The following is an 18,564-nucleotide window of genomic DNA, read 5'->3' as shown; positions in this document are numbered from 1 at the left end:
CGAGAGGAGGGTGAGGAAGTGACACAGATGAGCGAGGAAGAGAAAAATAGACAGTGAAATGAGGTTTAGGAGAAGAGGTTATTGAGGACAAAGGGTGGAGTGCTGCTACTTCTGTGACTGCTGGTTAAAACTGAAGCCCTCGGGGTATCTTATCTTTAACAAGAATGGGCGATAATACAGAGTATCATTACATAACTTAACTTAAAGGTGATATTATTTATTTTAGATTATATCTTTATTATTTGTACCTGATTCGGTGAGCCTGCAGTCATGTTCCGGCAGCCTACTCTTGTGCCTGTCTTGCCCTCTTCTGGAAAAACACGGCAGTGCATTTTCCAGGAATGCAGCAAACCTGAGTTCCTGCTGGTGCTGCGTGAAGCAGTAAAAATCCCTCTAATGCAGGTGGACGTTTGTCCTTGCTTACATAAGTGGGTCTGCATTTTTGAAGCACTTTGGTCGACCTTTGCCGCCTGCCAGTTTTTCTCACTCTCCTCGCTCTACTTTCTGATGAAGAACGCTCGCACTGAAATGTTTTATTTACAAAAGAAAAGCTTTTTTCTTGTTTGGCTGTGCCTTTTAAGAGTCTGTCTGGTGCCTTTATTTCAAACTGGAGATTTAGAAAGGAGGTCTATGCTGGGGAAACAACCTAGTTTTAGACGTGATTAGTTCATGTAGAGTAGGTTTTATGTATTGCTTTGAAATATTTGAATAAATTTTCATTCTTATTGTTTAACTCAGTCTGCTCGCTAAATTCTAATGTGCAAGGCAGGATGCCTTAATTAATGTTTCACAGTTGAGAGACAAAGTTTCCACTTGTCTGTCTTTTAGAAACCGAAGCATCAAAGCAAAAATATGTAGATTTCATTCCATGTTGACAGTAATTACACTGTAAATTGTTACATCATTACAAAGTTTATCAGTGGCAGATGGGACTGCAAGTAAAACATTTTTAACCAATTTAAGAGAGACTATGTGCAGCTAATAAACTGTATATGAAAGATGGATGCCTTATGACATCACCTGTTAGTTGATGGGATCCACATTTTAAAGCTTCAACATTAGCATATTAGCAATCACAATGTTTTTTAATGCTGCTTTTTAATGCCATTCAGCTGGGCACTTTAACGTGGGTATCTGTGGGGATTTGAGGCTCTAGAGGAACTGGACACCTGTTTTTGTAAAACTCCTGCATTGAATTTTTTTTCTGCCTCGGAGGTTTTAGCATGGTGCAGCTGTCGTATTAGTCTCTTTTTTCCTCTTTCCCGTAAAGCTTTGCTCACTCTTCGCTGCTTGATCCAGTTTTCCCTCTCTGCTGAGCCTCAAACAGTCTCCGTTTGTCTCTCCGTCCATCCGTCCCACTGAGTGTCCCACTTTCACACAAAACTGCCACTGATGCTGATCGCTCTGCTCGGCCAGCTCGCTGAGTCACTGTGTCTGCGACCGCCAGCGGTGACGACCCGCTGCCACCCTGGTTTATTTCAAGGCAACGTCATGGCAACGGAGACAAGAGGGCACAGCTGGTGCTTCATCTCTGTTGACCAGGCAACCGCTGTCACCAGGCCTGTCAGCTGTGGGGCAATCGGCCTGACAGATGTCAACAGTGTTGAGTCAACAGAGGGATGACTGCAGTGTAAAATTAACTTTTTTTTCTTTCTCCCTTTTCTTCCTCCTCCCTGTTCATTTCCTGTCTGTCCCTGCTCCCTCTCTTCTTCCTTTACATCCCTGCCTCTCTCTTAGGTGAGGAAGCACATCACAGACCTGTATGAGGACCTGAGAGATGGACACAACCTGATTTCCTTGCTGGAAGTCCTCTCTGGAGTCACCCTGGTAAGGGATTTTTATCTCTGACACACACGTTCATCTCTTATCTCACTGCGATATTTTCCATCACGCACACGCTGTTGTTCCAATTCCAAGCATACAAATCCAGGGACTGTTATGTAAGCCGGTTTCACACATGACTTCTTGGGCAATTTTGGGACAATGATGTCGGGACGTTGTCCTCAATTTCCCTCCTTTTCAGATGTGTTTTTGATGATGATGTAAGAATTTATGAGTCAGTCTCTGAATGGTGTAGTTGCAGACAGGTAGATTAATGTAAAGGGACTGCTGACTCAGGTCTGCAGGAGCACACGCACACAGGGGACAGTGTCACCTGACGACGTCACCTTCAGGACATCAGATCTGATTGAGGGAGACTGACAGCGCAACAGTCAGACATAATAAGTGTTTCATAGAGAAGAGGACAAACTGTGATGAGGCCATCACCATTTCCTCACTGTTGTAGAGTCTCACTGATTAGGGCTTTACCCACTGCCCTTTTTTGAGCTTCAGAGCTGCTGTGGGGGCATTAAGTTGTAGAATTTCCTAATTGCAACAAAATTAGCTTCAGCATAACTTCAGCATTTACCTGTAAAATTATTTCTTATGGAGAAAGTTGGAAGCAGACGCAGGTCTTACTTTTTTCCCCTCACACTTTCCAAGGCCTCGCCCAGTAAACACAACAGCAAGAGAGAGCTGTTTCTGTGCCTGTAGAGCAAGATGTAACACAGGAGGATACTGTCCATAGCTTCTTTGCAAGCCCTTATTTAATAATAAAAATCTGTTAGAGGTGTAAAAAGAGGCTAAAGTTAGCAACAATGAGGTAAACTGAAGCATAATAATCACTGCTGTGATAGAGAGGGATGTTCAACAAGTAGGCTATCCAAATCAAATACACATGAAACAAACAAATATTCAATACTAGACTATTTGTATGCAGGCCTAACTGTGATGGAATTAGATATTAAAATTCCTGTTTTTCCATATCCAGAAATTTTCTGCCTGTGTACATTTAGAGGTGAACTTTCCAGGATGAAGTGCACTGCTTTGTTCCTCCTAGCTGAAAAGCTTTAGCCTGTTGCATCTCTTAACCTTTGGTTTAGAGAGAGCTTAGTTGTTCATGGCATCACACCAAACCACAGCTGTCACTGTGTCCTGGCGTCCGTGTTAAACCACCAAAGGTTAACACAAGGGTTTCACGTGGTGTGCTGCAACTATTTGAGGTTCATGCATGAATGTGTAAAGAGTCATTGACTAAACAGTCCTACCACAGAGTTTGTTTTGTAGGTTTCAGTAGATGGACGTGGGCCTGTCAGCAGATGAATGTGCCCAGCTGATTTGAATTGTCTGTTTATCCTGAGTGATCCTTTTGAGCCATTTATATTCTTTCCTTAATTTACAGTTACTGAGCTTTTATGTTTCATCCTCATTCTGTTCTGTTATTCAGCCGTTCTCATCCTGCATCTCTTCTTCCTCTGTTTTTTTTTCCCCCTTTCCTCTTCTTGTGCATTTCCACCCTTCTGTTACCATAGCAACAGAAGAGCGGCCCTCCATTGAAAAGGGCATACGCCTCGCGGGCCCCCCCTCTCATCTCGCTCAGAGGGGAGGATGAGGAGGAGGAAGGAGCTCAGGGAGTATGTTCGAACTCGAAGCCCTCTGCCCCTCCACCCGCCACCGCTCACACTCTCACTCCTGACCTTTGACCCCTTCAGCTTCACCCTCTGCCCACATAGGCGGAGCTGTGAGGCTGCATGAGAGTGCTGTGCCACTGACTTTTGACCTACAAAACCGGGCTGTACATGGCACGAGTCAGTGCTGCGTTACTGTGTCACTACAGGGCGTCGCCATTTCTGTTGGGTGATAGCATCGATACTCCTAGTTAAATTTTCCACTTTCTTCTCTTTGACTGTTAGATTGATAAATATATAAATAAATATAAAACGAAATATCATAAACTTTCAAAAACAGCGTTATTAAAGTGTGTTTTCACTCAACAGATAGCTGCTATTTTGCATGTCACAGCAAAATGTAGCGTATGCAGAAGTGCCTGTACCTGCATTGTTTCTAATGGCCAGCAGGTGGCGGCGACTGTGATAGCAAAAAGAAGTCAGATTGTGTTGAAGTCTATGGGAAGGTTAGCCTACTTCTCATTGGATTTATGGGCACTGTAAAGAATTTCCTGGTTAGTTTATGATGTCAGTCGATTGTTTTAAATCTTAGTGAAGACAAGATGATGATCATTTTCTAAATTATGGTCCGAGTAAAATAGAAGATAAAAAGGAGTATGGTGCAGCGCCTGGTTGCCTCATGATTAAGAACTCATTTTTGTAAGCAGTTTCTCTGTGAGATCCACACTGCATATGATACCTAGTTTTAAAAAAAACTGCATCCATCTTTTATGTACAGTCTGTGATATGAAACAAATATTTCTTACTTCTATTTAATTTATAAAGCAAATCTGTTTCCTTTGAAGAATAAAGATGAAAATGATCAAAACTGAGTCCAGGAACTCAAATGTCACACAAATTGTGAATAATTATAAAACTAATTAAAAGTATTTCTTTCTCATTGGGCAAATGGTGTTAAATTCTGGGCGCATTTTAAATTTTCCATTAGCAGTTGATTTATTTTAATTCCAGTTTTCCTCATAATGTCTTTGTACTGGCCAGTAAATAAGTGCATCCCTGTTTAATTCTGATTGAATTTTGCATACATTAGAAATGTAGCTTTGTACAGACCATGGGTGGAAAAAAGGTAAAATGTAAGATTTATTATATGTCAGTTAAATAATACAAACACAGTAATGAATAAAGTAGAAAAAAACTCTCCTTTCAGTCTGTAATGATTAATCCTGAGTGTACCTTCTCTTTACCAGCACGGTGTGAACCCATATCTGCATCCCGCACTTTACTCGTCTACTCCTTACAGCCAAAGTGTGTGTGTGTGTGTGTGTGTGTGTGTGTGTGTGTGTGTGTGTGTGTGTGTGTGTGTGTGTGTGTGTGATTTTCTGTCTTTCTTTCTCTTAAACTCTCTCTTCTCCTTCTGAACTTCAACTTGGATGTTTGTTTGTGAAAATCTGTTTACGATTAAAGAAAAGACAGTCTGATGTGAAGTCTGCATTTTTCATGCTAAACCAGCATGGTTTGAGCCTCCACAATGTTGGCATGTCTTTAACGGCTCCTGTTGAAGACAGCGCCCTCCAGAGGATCATTTCACATCAATAAAACTGCTCTGTGTTTTGACCTCACTGCACTGTTGATTGAGATCGGCTTTATTTGCACTCACTGCTGCCTCCTTTGTGTCTTCTCTGTCTTGAAAAACACTGAATTTAATTTCCTGTTTCACCATCTTTACGATTCTTATCTCTGCTCTCTTGTTGCAGCCCAGAGAAAAGGGCCGAATGAGATTTCATCGACTACAGAATGTCCAAATAGCGCTGGACTTCCTCAAACAGAGACAGGTAAGCTCACATGTGGACACACACAGCATTTGTCTTTATCACCCTTCTGAATGATAAATATTTTTATTATTGGCTTGATAACCCTTTTATAAAACAGTACTGTCCTTAATTTGAGCACATGAGTTAATTCATTTCTATATAACAGCTGATCAGGGGAAAAAAGTAGTGTTCGATTCCAGGAAGAGACCCAAGTCTTCTTTTAGGGTTAGCAGCTGAAAGTAGCTTCAAATATGCTTCAAATGGTCTCTTTTTTGCAAAACTTAACATCAGCACATTCTACATACTAGTATATTCTCGCAGCACGACAGCTATCTTAAGAAATCACTGGAAGGTTATTTTGAATATTAGTTTTTCCCTCACAAGTTTTTCTTCCGCTATTTATGCACAAATTTCGTCACGTTGCATCTTCATTAGGAGCTCAGAGAAACGACACAGTGACCGTCTCATCCCACGAGAGTACTGAACAAATGCCATGCTAACTCTCAGTACATGAAAAACATGCAATTATCTTTGCTTTCACTGAGATAATGATTCAAAAGATCATTTCCCCACCCCACAGCTGACGCGATCATGAATCTCCACTGTGCTCAAGTGTCTACGCAGTAACATGGTTAGCTAATGTGTTACACATTAAGCTCTCTGGGGACACAAGTGAGATAGCTGCTGGTTTTAATGTCACTTTTAATGCCATATATTTCAATAATAATGTATACCAAGGTAAAATATTTCAAAATCAAAGGAAGTGGTTTACTGGCTCGGTATGTAAAGTATCATTTACAGTGAAGTCCAAAGGTGTTTTAATTTATATGGCAGCGCAGGCTTGAAGTAAAAATGGTTAACCTGCAGTGCCATATCTCCTCCTCGTGCTATGTCTTTTATCACACAGCATCATCTTTTTTATCTGCTCCTCTCTGCTCTCATCTCTTCCATTGTTTCCTTCCTCCCTCTCTTGCTGCCTCAAATTAATCTCTCACTGTTTTGCTGCCAAACTGCAGCTCTTCCTCCTCCTTATCTGAACAGTCCCCATCTTTCTTAAACCGCCTCCCTTGTCTCCATCTCATTCCCCAGAGAGAGGAGGACTGACCTTTTCTTCTTAGTTTCATTGCAGGTCTAATTATACAGCCCGGCTAGCTGAGCTTAGGCGGAGCTACATGATTTAATAAGGTCTCAGAGAGCTTTGTACAATTAATGATCATGATAGGTGAAGTGGAGACTGTTCTTAATACTTGCAAGGAAAAAAGAATAAGTTATGTTTTCTCTCATCTTGAATCCAGTCAGGTGCGTTTGTGTCAGAAACAAATACTCTGGTCTGTTTTCTAGGTCAAACTTGTGAATATCAGGAATGATGACATCACCGATGGGAACCCCAAACTGACATTAGGACTCATCTGGACCATCATCCTTCACTTCCAGGTCTGTGTCCTTCACTTGGCATCTTGGTTTCTGGCGCTCTGTGTTCTCCTGTGATTTGTAGCCGATGTGGTCAAACCAGCATCTGCAAAGTCCTTAAATTCAGCATTAGAGGGACGTAATGGGCAGGAAGGATTTATAATGATGTAATACCACTAATTAATTACATAATAACCAAGTTTTGGTTTGCATCATTACTGCTAACTGGGGTTTAAATGGATTTAAAGGAAAACAAATTGAACAAACAAATCCAAATATCGGCATTACTCTGAGTCAGGATTAGAGTTTTATTGCTGCCATGTTGAGCTTGGCTGGATATTTGCATCCTGGCAAACTGGTTTGTAGTTATGAAACTGAAGAATTGTTTGAGTGGTTAAAACAAAGTGTGTGCGTGTGTGTATTCATGGTCTGCTGTGGAATCTGATCAAGATGCATTCTGGGTATTAACTGCATTCTAGTTTTCTTTAGTGCCTCAGTAATCATCGAGCAGATTCATATACATTATATTGTTTTGCCCCAATCTGAACAAGACCAGGTGCACTAAGGCACTCAAGCTTATGTGTGACTTATGTATAACTGATGTTATTGCCCTTAGTATATGTAAGCTCTGAGCCGGGCCTTGCCAGAGTACTTCATCTTAAACCCAACATAAGGATTTCCTTTGGAGCACACAAAGCAACATGTTAAGGTTCCATCAGGGCCCTTATCCTTTGCTATCTGTAATATTATGTCAAAGGCAGCTTCAAAGTTAGACCACGAGTTACTGTGTGAGAAGAAGCAATAAATAAATCGCAGTGTGTGCCCTTTTCTCTGGTGTTGGATCAGGAGTTGATGTTATTAGGTAATGATATATTTAGTTTTAGGGATTAGTTCAAATCACAGATGTTTTACACTGAAACAGTTTTGGCTAAGATTGCTAGACATTCTTTGCATTGCTATCAAAAACATTCAAAGTGAATATAAATGTCTAAAGTTTGGACCGCAGAGCTCAACAGTGTGCAACTCGGGACTGAATGTTGTCTCAAGGACAGCTTGTTTAGTCTAGACAGTCGGCTCTTGGGATCCTGACGTAGAATTATGTCCACCAAATGTTTCTGCACCAGTTTTGCCTGCAGACAGCGTTGTTCTCTATTAAATCATTACTGTGGGTTGCCTTTTACCGCTGGGCCCGAGTCATGCATGACAACAAAGCTAGAAACCAAAGCAAAACTTTTAAAATCGATCAAAACCTTTTCCGTGTCCCTGTTTCTTATTTTCATGGCGTGGACTCAACTCTTTGCTTTTGTCCTATTCAATACTGAACAGAAAGGAGAAGCTGCAGTTGTCTCAGTTGGCCACTAGGTTGTGCTGTAATATGACCCTCAGCAGGGTGACATTGCCAGCTGGTTGCCATAGAAACAGCAATGCATGACACCCCTGCATGACTCAGCAAGACATCAGTGAGTTTGGTAAAGAGATGAAGGGTGAAAGAGTGCTGGAGGACGGGACGGGGATGTGAAGCGCACTGCAGGAGCTCCGAACGGAAGAAATGAACGAGTGCTAAAAATGAATCAGTTGGAAGGAGGGAATTGGCTCACAACAGCAGATAGTTTGAGTTTCAGGAGTTCAGCGAGTTCACTCGATGAGGACAGTTTTTAGAGCTGGAGTGGGAAACTCCAGTCACATGGATCTGCTGCTGGACTCGGACTAGCTGGACTTGATTTAGTGCTTGTCAAATAAACAGAAAGAGTCACCACAAGGTCACATTAAATAAAACGGCCTTTTCAGGTTTTTTAATAATGAAATGTTTTTTTAATCTGCTGTGGTTTCGTAGTAGTGCAGATACTTTATTTTAATTTAACATTTTTTTTAGATTAATCCACCAGCCCTAGAAATTTCAAGGTTACCAATATTATAAAAACTATCCTAACAAAAGGAGACATGGGACGAAATGAAAGCACATTAAAATGTTTTGCTTTGCGTTATTTCCTGTCTTCGTAGAGCTGTTTTGGGGGGAGTTTTTTATTTTTTTATTTTAGACAGTTTCTTTTCCTACTGTTGGCTCCATGTGATGTCACAGAGAGCAGGTATAACATGGTCATTTTAGGCATGCAGTTCTAGATGTGAGCATAGAAGCCCCACCCACCTGCTGCTCAAACCTTCTGTTTGTGAGGAGCAGCCAATCGGAAGAAGTAGCCTTAAAGGGGGAGGGGCTAATGCTCTTTGTTTCAGATGCAGGATGAACTGAGTGCTTGCATCAAAACCCAATATGAGAAATGAAATCTGTGAGCCATGCAAAGCTACTTAAATGAGCTTAAGGCAGAAAAACAAAGAGCTGATATTAATTCTGCTTATGAGTATCAGAATTTTGGAGGGGGGAAAAATAAGCTCAACTCTGTCCTGAAACTTCTTCCATGGCCAGAGTGCACAATCCAGAGCATATCCCACGAAACAGCATCTAGGTCCCTTCTGTGGTCCACAGAAGGGAAATGTGTAATGTTTACATTATTTCCGCTGGTGGTTTCGGACTGATGATGATTATAATGAAGATGAAGAAGTCGTTTTTGGAAAGAAGCCCTGCAGGTCTTTGAGACCAGGACGTGTGCAAATGAGTGACTCAGCACATCGGCTAATTATAGGAGCTCTCACTGGGCTATCATTTTTCATTTGGGTCAGAACTGTTGTTAGCAATTTAAGTTACTTTACTAGCACATGAAGATACAAATGAGCCTCAGTCTGTTTTATCTCAGACAACGTCAACTGTCCAGCTTTAGTCACATCTTCTCGGTGTTTATACGCTAATGTGTGGCTTCCTTTTTGTTCTCTTGAATGTCCAGATGAGCACTTTGTCAGTCCTTCTTCTCTGAGATGGGAATTAAAGGGTTTTTTTTTTCTTTCTCATATCTGTTGTAATGGGATTGTAGAAACATCCAAAAACACCTCTTAAACAATTATCAACAGAAAATGATCCTAAAACTAATTATTAGAATTTCTGATTTGCACTAGTGAGTCCTGGTTGTAGTTACCCTGCCAGACCACTAGATGTCACAGTTAAGCTCCGTATCGCAGATGGTTGTGTTTGTTATGGATCCTCCTCCAGCTGCACTGTGTCTGGCTGTGATTGGCCAAAGTAGCTCTGTGTGACTGCCAGTGAGTTCATTTTCAAGCTGGAGAAGAAATTTTTAGTTTCATTGCCCTGCTGCAAGACAGGTGATCAGGCGGGCTCAGTTTGTTGTGTCTTCAGAGGTACTTATTTAACTTTTATTGAACAGGTTGATCACCATTTGTGTCGGATAAATCTGACGGCCGTGTGAGCTGCAGTTTAATTCTCTAAAGTAAAAAATGATCATCTGTTGGTTTATAAGCAGGGCTTGCATAGCTCCTGGCTTCACCCATCTATTTACATTATTCTGATTATTATTCTGATTGTTCTGTGCAATCATAATAATAATACACAAGCTGACATTTAGAGTTTCAGAATGCCAAAGAAAGGGATTTGGGCAAAATCGTCAACACAAAAATCTCTTTGTCTCTTTAGCTTTGCTTTGCAGCATAATGTGGCAACAGCTGGTCACGAGTCTTCCAGTATTTTAAAAGCATTTATCATTAAGGGTCAACATCTCAAAACATCTTCAAATCTCTGTTTAAGAGGGCGTCATCGTCTAAAGAGCTGCTAAATATATTATTAGAAGAGCTTCTGAGATTTGTACGTAAAGCCTGGTTCAGCAGGCAACGCTTGCGGCCTGAGATTTCCAGGGCTCACGATGACATGTCGCCACCACCAAGGGATGAAAGCCTCTGGGACATGATTAGTGCTTTCCTCCTATTGGTTCATGAATTTTCCATGTGCGTTTGTGTGTTCGCTTATGCTTGTGGTTAATGAGTGAAGATGGATTACCGCTGGCCTCACCGCCACTCGGGAGTATTGCATTTTTGGAGGTCTCCATCCATATGTGTCTCTGTGAAAGCATTCACCATAGATCAGGCGAATGTTGTGTGTTCAGACGTCTGCAGTGTTGGTGCCAGTGACTGATGAATCTTTCTCCTGCAGAGTTATTGCCATGCTGTACTGTACAGAATCACGTGCATAAGCGGTTTTATTCAACTTATGTGGAGAGCTGGTGGGTGGAAGCCTATAGAGGCTTAAAAACTGTAGGTGGGGGGGGGAGGGGGAGATACATGTGTGCGTTCGAATTAGAGTGATTGATGACTGTTTTGGGTCGGAAATACGGATCCGATTTCAGTGGAATTTTATATTGAGGGTTAATGTTGAGTATTTTCTGTCAGTTAGAAAATGGGATGTATATCGAAATTTCCCAAAACTCCAAAAATACATCTGATAATCAAAGAGATTAAAGCTGTTGCAGACTGTGTGTGTGCACATTTTTGATTCCTGAGACAATCGTTTGTGTCAAAGCATTAACTGTTTATGGGTTTAAACAGTCAGATTGAAAAGGGGGATTTTCCAGCAAATCCACTGGATTAACAGCCCTTTAAATCCAGGTACTTCATCACTTTAATGCAAAAATGCTGCAGCTTCCATATGGCTGTAATTGTGCACAGACTGACCTGATACAGCTATTGATATTGAAGGCTTGGCTCAGTCTGAATTGTGCAGAAGTATCTCTGTTATGATGAGTCTGTGCCTCCATTTCACTCCTCTCTTGGATTTTGCTTCCTCCCTGCATCCTTATCGTTCTCTCTTTTTTAGCTCTCCCCTGATTCCTTTAAATTTCTCCCCTCACTCCTTCCCTCTTCCCCTTCTATGACATTTTTCCCCACACCATTCATAACCTGTAGCTTCACGGGCAGGTGGAGATTGAAGGGAATAGATGGAGAGAGACGAATTGAAATGCTTACCGGCTCCTCATTTATTATCACAGACGCGACGCTCTGATTCTGGTTTGACTTCTCTTCTGTCTGCCTGGATGGCTGTTTTTTGTCTCTGTCCCTGTTGCAGCCTGTCATTCAGGAAAGCTTTTGGGTCAAGTGTGTGTGTTTGTGTGTGTGCGTGTGTGCGTGTAGCATGGAAAGCTGCTCACTAACAGCCAAGAGAGAGAGCTAGAGAGAGAGAGAGTGACGGGAGTAACGAGGAAGCGGATAGGAGGAGGAGGAGAGCCAAGGAGGGAGGGGTGGACTGTGAGAGTGAGAGATCGCGCAGAAGAGAGTGTGAAGCTGCAGCAGCCGGGAGATAAAAGCTTTTCTCTCCCTCTGTCGGTGTCTGCCAGCGAAGGATAAAGCGGAGGAGCAGAGCCAGTCGAGGGAGAGACCGATCCAGGCTGCCTGCTGTCACTGGAGCTCCCGGCTTCCCCTGATCAGCAGGCCTCAGACCACAAATACACAGCAGGACAAGACACACTCGTGGACACGTATGCAGAAAGAGCTCACACAGCTGACCGGGGGGACCGCCCAACCTGGCGGGCACTAAACATACATTCGTACTCCCTTTTGGACAGTTGCTCCACCGTATCAATCGGATCAGTCCAGCCATGCTTGTCTGAGGGAGCCACAGTTTCATTTTAACTGGAGACGCCCTGTGTTTCTTTTTTTTCCTCTCCCCTCTTGTCTGTCTTTTAAGGGGACATGGGCTGCGTACTCTTTTGTCCTAACCTCTGGCGCTGTGCTGTGTGATGTTTGGGACTGCCCTTTACTGGATGCTATATCCCTCTGGCTCTGTTCCAGGTGCAGTACACATCTGCACATGAACTAGGTCCGCTACTAGATCTTGATCTTTGCAAGACCTCATCTAAGCCGACAGAGGACCCACGTCTTCTTCAGCCTCAGAGTGCAAGCTCCACTTCCCACCCCACATGCCTAAATTCTAATTAGACCTGGTGGATGTGAGAAGCTATTAAAAGGAGAAAAAGGCACCCGAGAGGAGAAACAGAGAGACGCTTTTTAGTTTTTTAGGGTAAGACCTGATCTAAATACCCCCCACCATTACTCCTGCAAACTGTGGATGGTGTCAGGCTGTTGCATCGTCGCACTGCACCACCTGATGAAGGGGACGCTTGGCAGACTGACAGCAGGACACAGCAGGTTTATGATTGGATAGTACTGAAGCACAAGTCAACTTTGATCCTCGGGGAATCTAACATCTATTGGGGACAGTCTGTGCCCAGGTATTCAAAGCAGAGAGCTTTGCTCAAGGTGGAGTCTGCCTGTATTTGTCTGCTTCCAGATTTAGACAGATGCTCTGCTGAGGCTAACAGCTGCATTTACATTGGTCACCCCAGATAATCACTAGAAAAACTGTCAACTTTCCTGCCAATCCTGTCAGTAGGAGAAATTAATGCCAGCAGTTTTGAATCCTGACATATTGACAGCAGCAGCTCGAGGTGTGGATGTTGAACAGACACATGGCAGAAGGATTGACACATCATGTGAGAAACCAGCTCATTGAACAGCATAAGTCGTGGGAGGATGACGAGAAGCATCGAGGCGGGAAGCTGATGCTCTGATTTGAGTATTTAGCAAGCTGTCAGTGTATTGGCTGATTCTCCCTGCAATCTGCAGTGGCATTGGCTGACTACACACTCTGGACCAGTCTGTACAGTGCGCTGCCTCGACAGAATGAGACTCTGAGCGTGCCATTACTACGAGGGATATCGACAGCATCACCATTAATACTGCTTCGAATTGATGGACGGGATTCCCACTGTTCTTACTTCTCTTATCTTGCACTGTATCAACATTACCAGGGAAGGAGAGGGCATCATTAATTCATGAGCTCAGATAGATACTAGAGCTCCTGGATAACACCAGCACCTGTACCTGACATTAAATCTGTTTTTGGATTGTTGATGATGGAAGTATCGCGGTGAAACTGAAGCCGACGAAAGTGTTGTTTTTCTCACATCATCTCTTATATTCAGAATCATAACACTGAACTGAGAAGTGAGATGAGACCCAGAAATTCTGCCATTCTTTTGCTTGTCACATGCAGGTGCATACAGTGTGTGTGAGGCTTCTGGATTATCACTAATGGGCTGAGCAGCACTGGACTGTACTATATTTTTCTCTCTCCAGCAACTCATCATCCTGCCTGACACGTTCCCTTACACCAGGTTACAGCTCACCTGCCAGAGGACCCGTGATAAATCAGACATCTGACCCAAACTGAATTTATTTTCCTCTCTCGTGTGGCTCTGCTGACACAACTGTGTCCTCATGTCCTTGACTCCGACCATAAGTCTTTTCAGATTGAGAAAACAGGAAGAGTAAACCTGTGTCCTTAGAGAGTGAGTGTCTGGCGACTACACTGCCCGAGTCTGAGTCAGGTCAGGCAGAGGAAAGATAAAGGACGCTGAGGTCCTTTGACACAACGGCCTGCCACGTGATTGGACCAATAACTGCCTGAGGAAAAGACTGACTTTTTCTCTTCTTCCACCTTTATTTTCAACGGGTTAAATTTAAGACAGTGCCACAGAAAATGGAGCAAAGCCTCCTCGTCTTAACTTGAAACTACCCTCATAGGTCAGATTAACGAGGGAGCCTTACAGTTCCTCTTTTTGTAAACAAGTGGAATAAACCTAAATGAGCATCACTTTAGGTTCTCTTATAAAATAACTGCCTTTCTTTTTTTCTACGCTCTTCTTCATCGACATTGAAGTCATGGGGAACTCCATGGGCTGTGTTCGGCCTCCTCGGGAGGGAGAGCTTGGTGGGGCCCCCCCACTTTCACCAAAGAAGCGTCTGCGTTTCAGACGTAAGCACAAGGGCAAGAAGAGCAGGAAAGGCGAGGCAGAGCTAGAGGACAGTGAGCGGCAGAGAAGCCTCGAGCCTGATGAAAAAGAGGAGGAGGAGGATGAAGACGAGGAGGAAAAAGCTGCTGTCAGAGAAACATTTGGTTCAGATTTTAACAGCAGAGCTAGGACTCAAATAACAGTGCCTGATACACATTATTCCAAAACGAATCCCCACAGCAATACTCTTTCCCCCGGCTCTGTGAGCACCAGTGCTGGGGGGCTTTTGGGCAGCATATTACTTGAAGGGACCCCCAAACCCAGCCCAGCCTGGAAAGGGGTCTTCTGCTTTCCAGGGGAGGAAGACACCGTCAGTGCAATCATAGATGTCTCCAGCATCCCGAGCCAAACCACTACTACCACCCCAGTCAACACAGCCCCAGCTCTGGGGAGCACCACTCCGGGCGGAGGGAGGGTCTATCGTGTTAGGGAGAAAGTCCAAGGGGTCCTGGAGAAGCCTTGGATACTCCGACAGAAGAAGGAGAAGAAAGACAAGGGCAGAGAGGATAAAAATGAAAGGGAGCATGGAGGGGAAAAAGGTGGAGGAGAAGGGGCTGTACAGGTGGTGAAGACACCTTCAGACAGGGACAGAAAAGGTGTGGTCCACATCAAGGAGGTGGACGGTAAACTCTGTGTGGTGAGGACGGTGTACCCCAGTGACTATGGCTCTCCAGTGTGGAGGGGGGAAAGTGATGGAGAGGTGGAGGTCCACAAAGAGCCTCCGACACCATCTCCAGTTACAGAGAATATTCTCAAAGTCCAACTGTCTGAGCAGGACAAAAGCAGAACCAAAATATCTGCAGGGGATTTCCCCACGTCCTCAAGCTACTTGCACATTCAGGAGACGTCGGCTGTCAAAGGATTTCGGTTGGACTCTCCAGCGTGTGCACAAGAGAGGGCGTCTCTTTTGGAGTCGGGCTATGCCAGCGACCTGCCGCTGACCTCTCCGGAAACAGCGGGCACCACTCCCAGTCAGACAGACTGGGGAGGGCTGACCAGCAGCTCGTCCGAGAGGCTGGACTCCATGATTGAGAGCCCGCTGTCCCTACAGCATCAGGCGACTAGGAAATGCCTGCCACAGGTTTGTGTCCTGACCACAATCCAAATCCTCAAGCCAAGAAAAACAAAGATCCGAGACAGCTAGTGTGAACAAGAGTTTCATACATGTGCAAATACCATCCTCGGATCAGGTAGTGCAGGGTTTCAGGAAAGCAGGATGATTGATCCAAAGGTGCAAAAAGTACAGAGCCCCTACATTAATAAGTTAGCAGATTATGGAAACATGCTCACTAATTAGACCATAATTATTATATTGGTTTTAAAGTACCAGAATTTGTCAGATATTTCACAGACTAACAGTAATTTATGAAAACAGTGGTAGTTTAAGCCCTAATTGTGTCATCTACTGTGTCCGAACTTTCCACCGCTCCTAAGGAAAAGGGAATAGTTTTACTTTTGGACTCTAGTCACTGACTGGATGTTTGCTTCCAGGACTGAGCAGTGTTTTTGAGTTGAACAGCATTTTTCAAACTGGTGTTCTGTAGTGCTAAGAGAGCCATTTACAGCACTTGATTTCTTTCAGCTTTTTTTCTTTTTTTTAAGGGTCCTTTTGTTGTCATGTGTGCACCATGTTTGCAGCCGTGAAGGTTTATGTGTGCGCGCCGTTATCGGCTCTAGAAAAGCACTATAAGCCTCTCCGTTCTTTCCGCCTTTGTTCCTGCAGCCTAATCAGCGCAGCACAGACTGTGCCCCTCAGTCTCAGGATCCGTCTCTGCGCCCTCCCTTTCTTATTTTTCTCACAGCACACATGCTCGCTCATTGCTGACGTCTGTCAGAGTGTAAGAGGCACACAAGCTGTGTGTGTGTGAGACAGAGAGGAGGGTCATTGCTTCAAATGACAGGGTTTCCTCTTAATGTAAACTGAAACTTGTCATTTTAAATAGCACACAGCACATCTGTGTTTGGGTCTAGCTCCAATGATTTTAGCTGGAAACGGTTATTCAGGGTTAATCAGAAAAGTGAGATCAGTTAACTTCAGCTTCAGTTATATATTAGATGTCCACGCTTTTATCATATCATTTTGTAATTTCTAGACTCGCCCTTTCCTACCAGCATGTCTCACTATTGTTTATGAGGTTTAAATGCAGTGGTTAATAAAATGCAATTTGTATTCCTCAGTCAGTTAAACTTTGAATGCACTGGTCTAAAATTTTGCCCGTTTATATCCTCAGTTGTTTGATTACTACCCACAGCTTGTGGCTGGAGCACAGAGCAGGACCATAGTGTGACCAGTGAATCACCCTGGAGGGGCTCGGAGATCTGACGATGATGTCTCTAAGAGGAGGTGTTTCATTTTGTCCAACTGAGTGGAAGCTCCAGGGTAGACCCAAGGCACTCTGATGAGATTAAGTCTCTTAGCTGGTTTGGGAACTCCTTGGCGTTCCCCCAGAATAGCTGAAGGAGGTGGCTGGGGAGAGGAAGGTCTGGGCACCTCTGCTTTGTCTGCTGACTCCACCCAGATAAGCAGTAGAAAATGTGTGGCTGGAACTTTAATTTCAGTCAGTTTCTAATCTGCATCTTACTCAGTATTGGCTGGGTAAGAGACTTTGGGACTAAGGCAGGGTTTTTCCTGCCTACAGGAATTTTTGGCACCTCTTTAAAGAAGTTTTAACCAGAGCCAGAGAAAAATCTAAAGCAGTGAAATAAATTTTATTTTTTAACCAGTTTTGTTAATTTGATATTCCTTTAATCTTGCTAAATTAAACACTTTTAGCTATAAAGTAGCCAGAAGTAACAGGAAAATGCACAGATTTCTTTATTATACAATAACAGACAAACTTTTCTGTGCTCAGGGATTACTCTTAATGCCACAACCCAAAAACCCATTCTGAGCCAGGATTGTTAATACTGCAAACACATAGTAGGTCCTAAAAGTTCAGAAGCATGAAGGTTATTTACCTTTACTGCCACAATATCATATCTCAAAAATAAATCTGCCTCTAAACCAGAGTGTCATACTCTTTTTAGGTCATGGACCACATACAGGCCATGTTGGTCTCAAGTGTGATGGACCAGTAAAGCTACTGGATAATTTTTAATCATAGTATGTCCAGTTCCATTTACAGATCAGAGTACGACACTTTTAATATATAAAGTACCAAATTGGGAATTTAACAACATGGTAATTAATGTGATTCAAACAAGTTTGAAGTTAAGATCTAGAAATAACTTTAATTTTCCTTTAACTTTCCACTTCTGTGTAAAAAATGCTTGCGTCACCACACCAGGAATAGCCGTGCATTTTATCGAAATATGTGAATTTTTAATGAATTCTCCGCAATTTCTTAGACTTTGCAAAACCATCCGGTGGGCCGGTTCTGCTCTAAATCTTTTGCATAATCCAGCCATAGTGCAGATGCTGAGATCTGAGTGCTAAGTGTGTTGTTTTCTGATAGCAGACCCATTAACGTTTGATCAGATATAACTGAGAAATAACAAGAGCTTCTAGAGGAGAATCAATCTATGAAACATTAGTCTCCAAAAGTCGATGATGCAATAACGACTTAATGTGTTGAAAAGCAAACATGCAGGTTGTTGCTCAGGCCTCGGCTTATTACAGCACACACTTGCAGGAGTGATCCAAAACAGAAAGAGGGAGGCTTCCTCTGCTAGCTTACAGCTGCTCAGCTCTCCTTAACCTTGAAAATAAGAGAGCCTGCTGCAGCCACTGCAGTAATACAGCTTAAAGATGATGGGCACTTTTTACCACGGCTGCTGTGGTTTGTTCACTTTTCCTTCTCATGCTGAAGGCGGTACAGTAAGGGGATGCTGTCGGGTTGTGTTAGGCTGTACGTGATCTCATTTGGTGCACAGCTGCTGCTGAGTCATGAGGAACACGCGTTTGCTATAGATCCCGGCTCTGCAGAGTTCCCCGGTTTAAAATGCTGCTTTACTGGGCAGCGATAATCAATACTCGTGTGTCGAGCGTGCTCCTGCGTCATGTCACGGGTGGGTGAGTGTCAGGATGTGTCTGTGTTCAGTTTAAAGTGCAGCTGTCCTTTGTGTGTGGGTGTGTGTTCCCCTTGTCTGCATAAAAAAGGGATTTGAAATGCGCATTCATCAGTGAGACGGCTGCTTCATTGAGCCCAG

General features: G+C 43.3%; 1 protein-coding gene across 21 annotated transcripts in view; it reads left to right on the top strand.

Annotated features, from left to right (window-relative positions):
* The window catches only part of macf1a (microtubule actin crosslinking factor 1a), a 235,242-nt gene that overhangs the window by 106,334 nt on the left and 110,344 nt on the right, over positions 1–18,564 (top strand). For 8 of the 21 annotated variants that reach the window (XM_065470402.1, XM_065470401.1, XM_065470398.1 and 5 more), the window contains exon 1: positions 13,617–15,496. In XM_065470402.1, coding sequence (XP_065326474.1) covers positions 14,285–15,496 — 1,212 coding nt within the window. In that variant the 5' untranslated portion in view covers positions 13,617–14,284. Of the gene's footprint in view, positions 1–1,737; positions 1,828–3,353; positions 3,456–5,203; positions 5,282–6,601; positions 6,695–13,616; positions 15,497–18,564 lie in introns of those variants that run through there. The other 13 variants (XM_065470403.1, XM_065470410.1, XM_065470411.1 and 10 more) reach the window with 4 other exon arrangements.

Source organism: Pelmatolapia mariae, linkage group LG22, assembly GCF_036321145.2.
Source record: "Pelmatolapia mariae isolate MD_Pm_ZW linkage group LG22, Pm_UMD_F_2, whole genome shotgun sequence".
NCBI lineage: Eukaryota > Metazoa > Chordata > Actinopteri > Cichliformes > Cichlidae > Pelmatolapia > Pelmatolapia mariae.
This window is presented reverse-complemented; position numbering and strand designations above follow the sequence as displayed.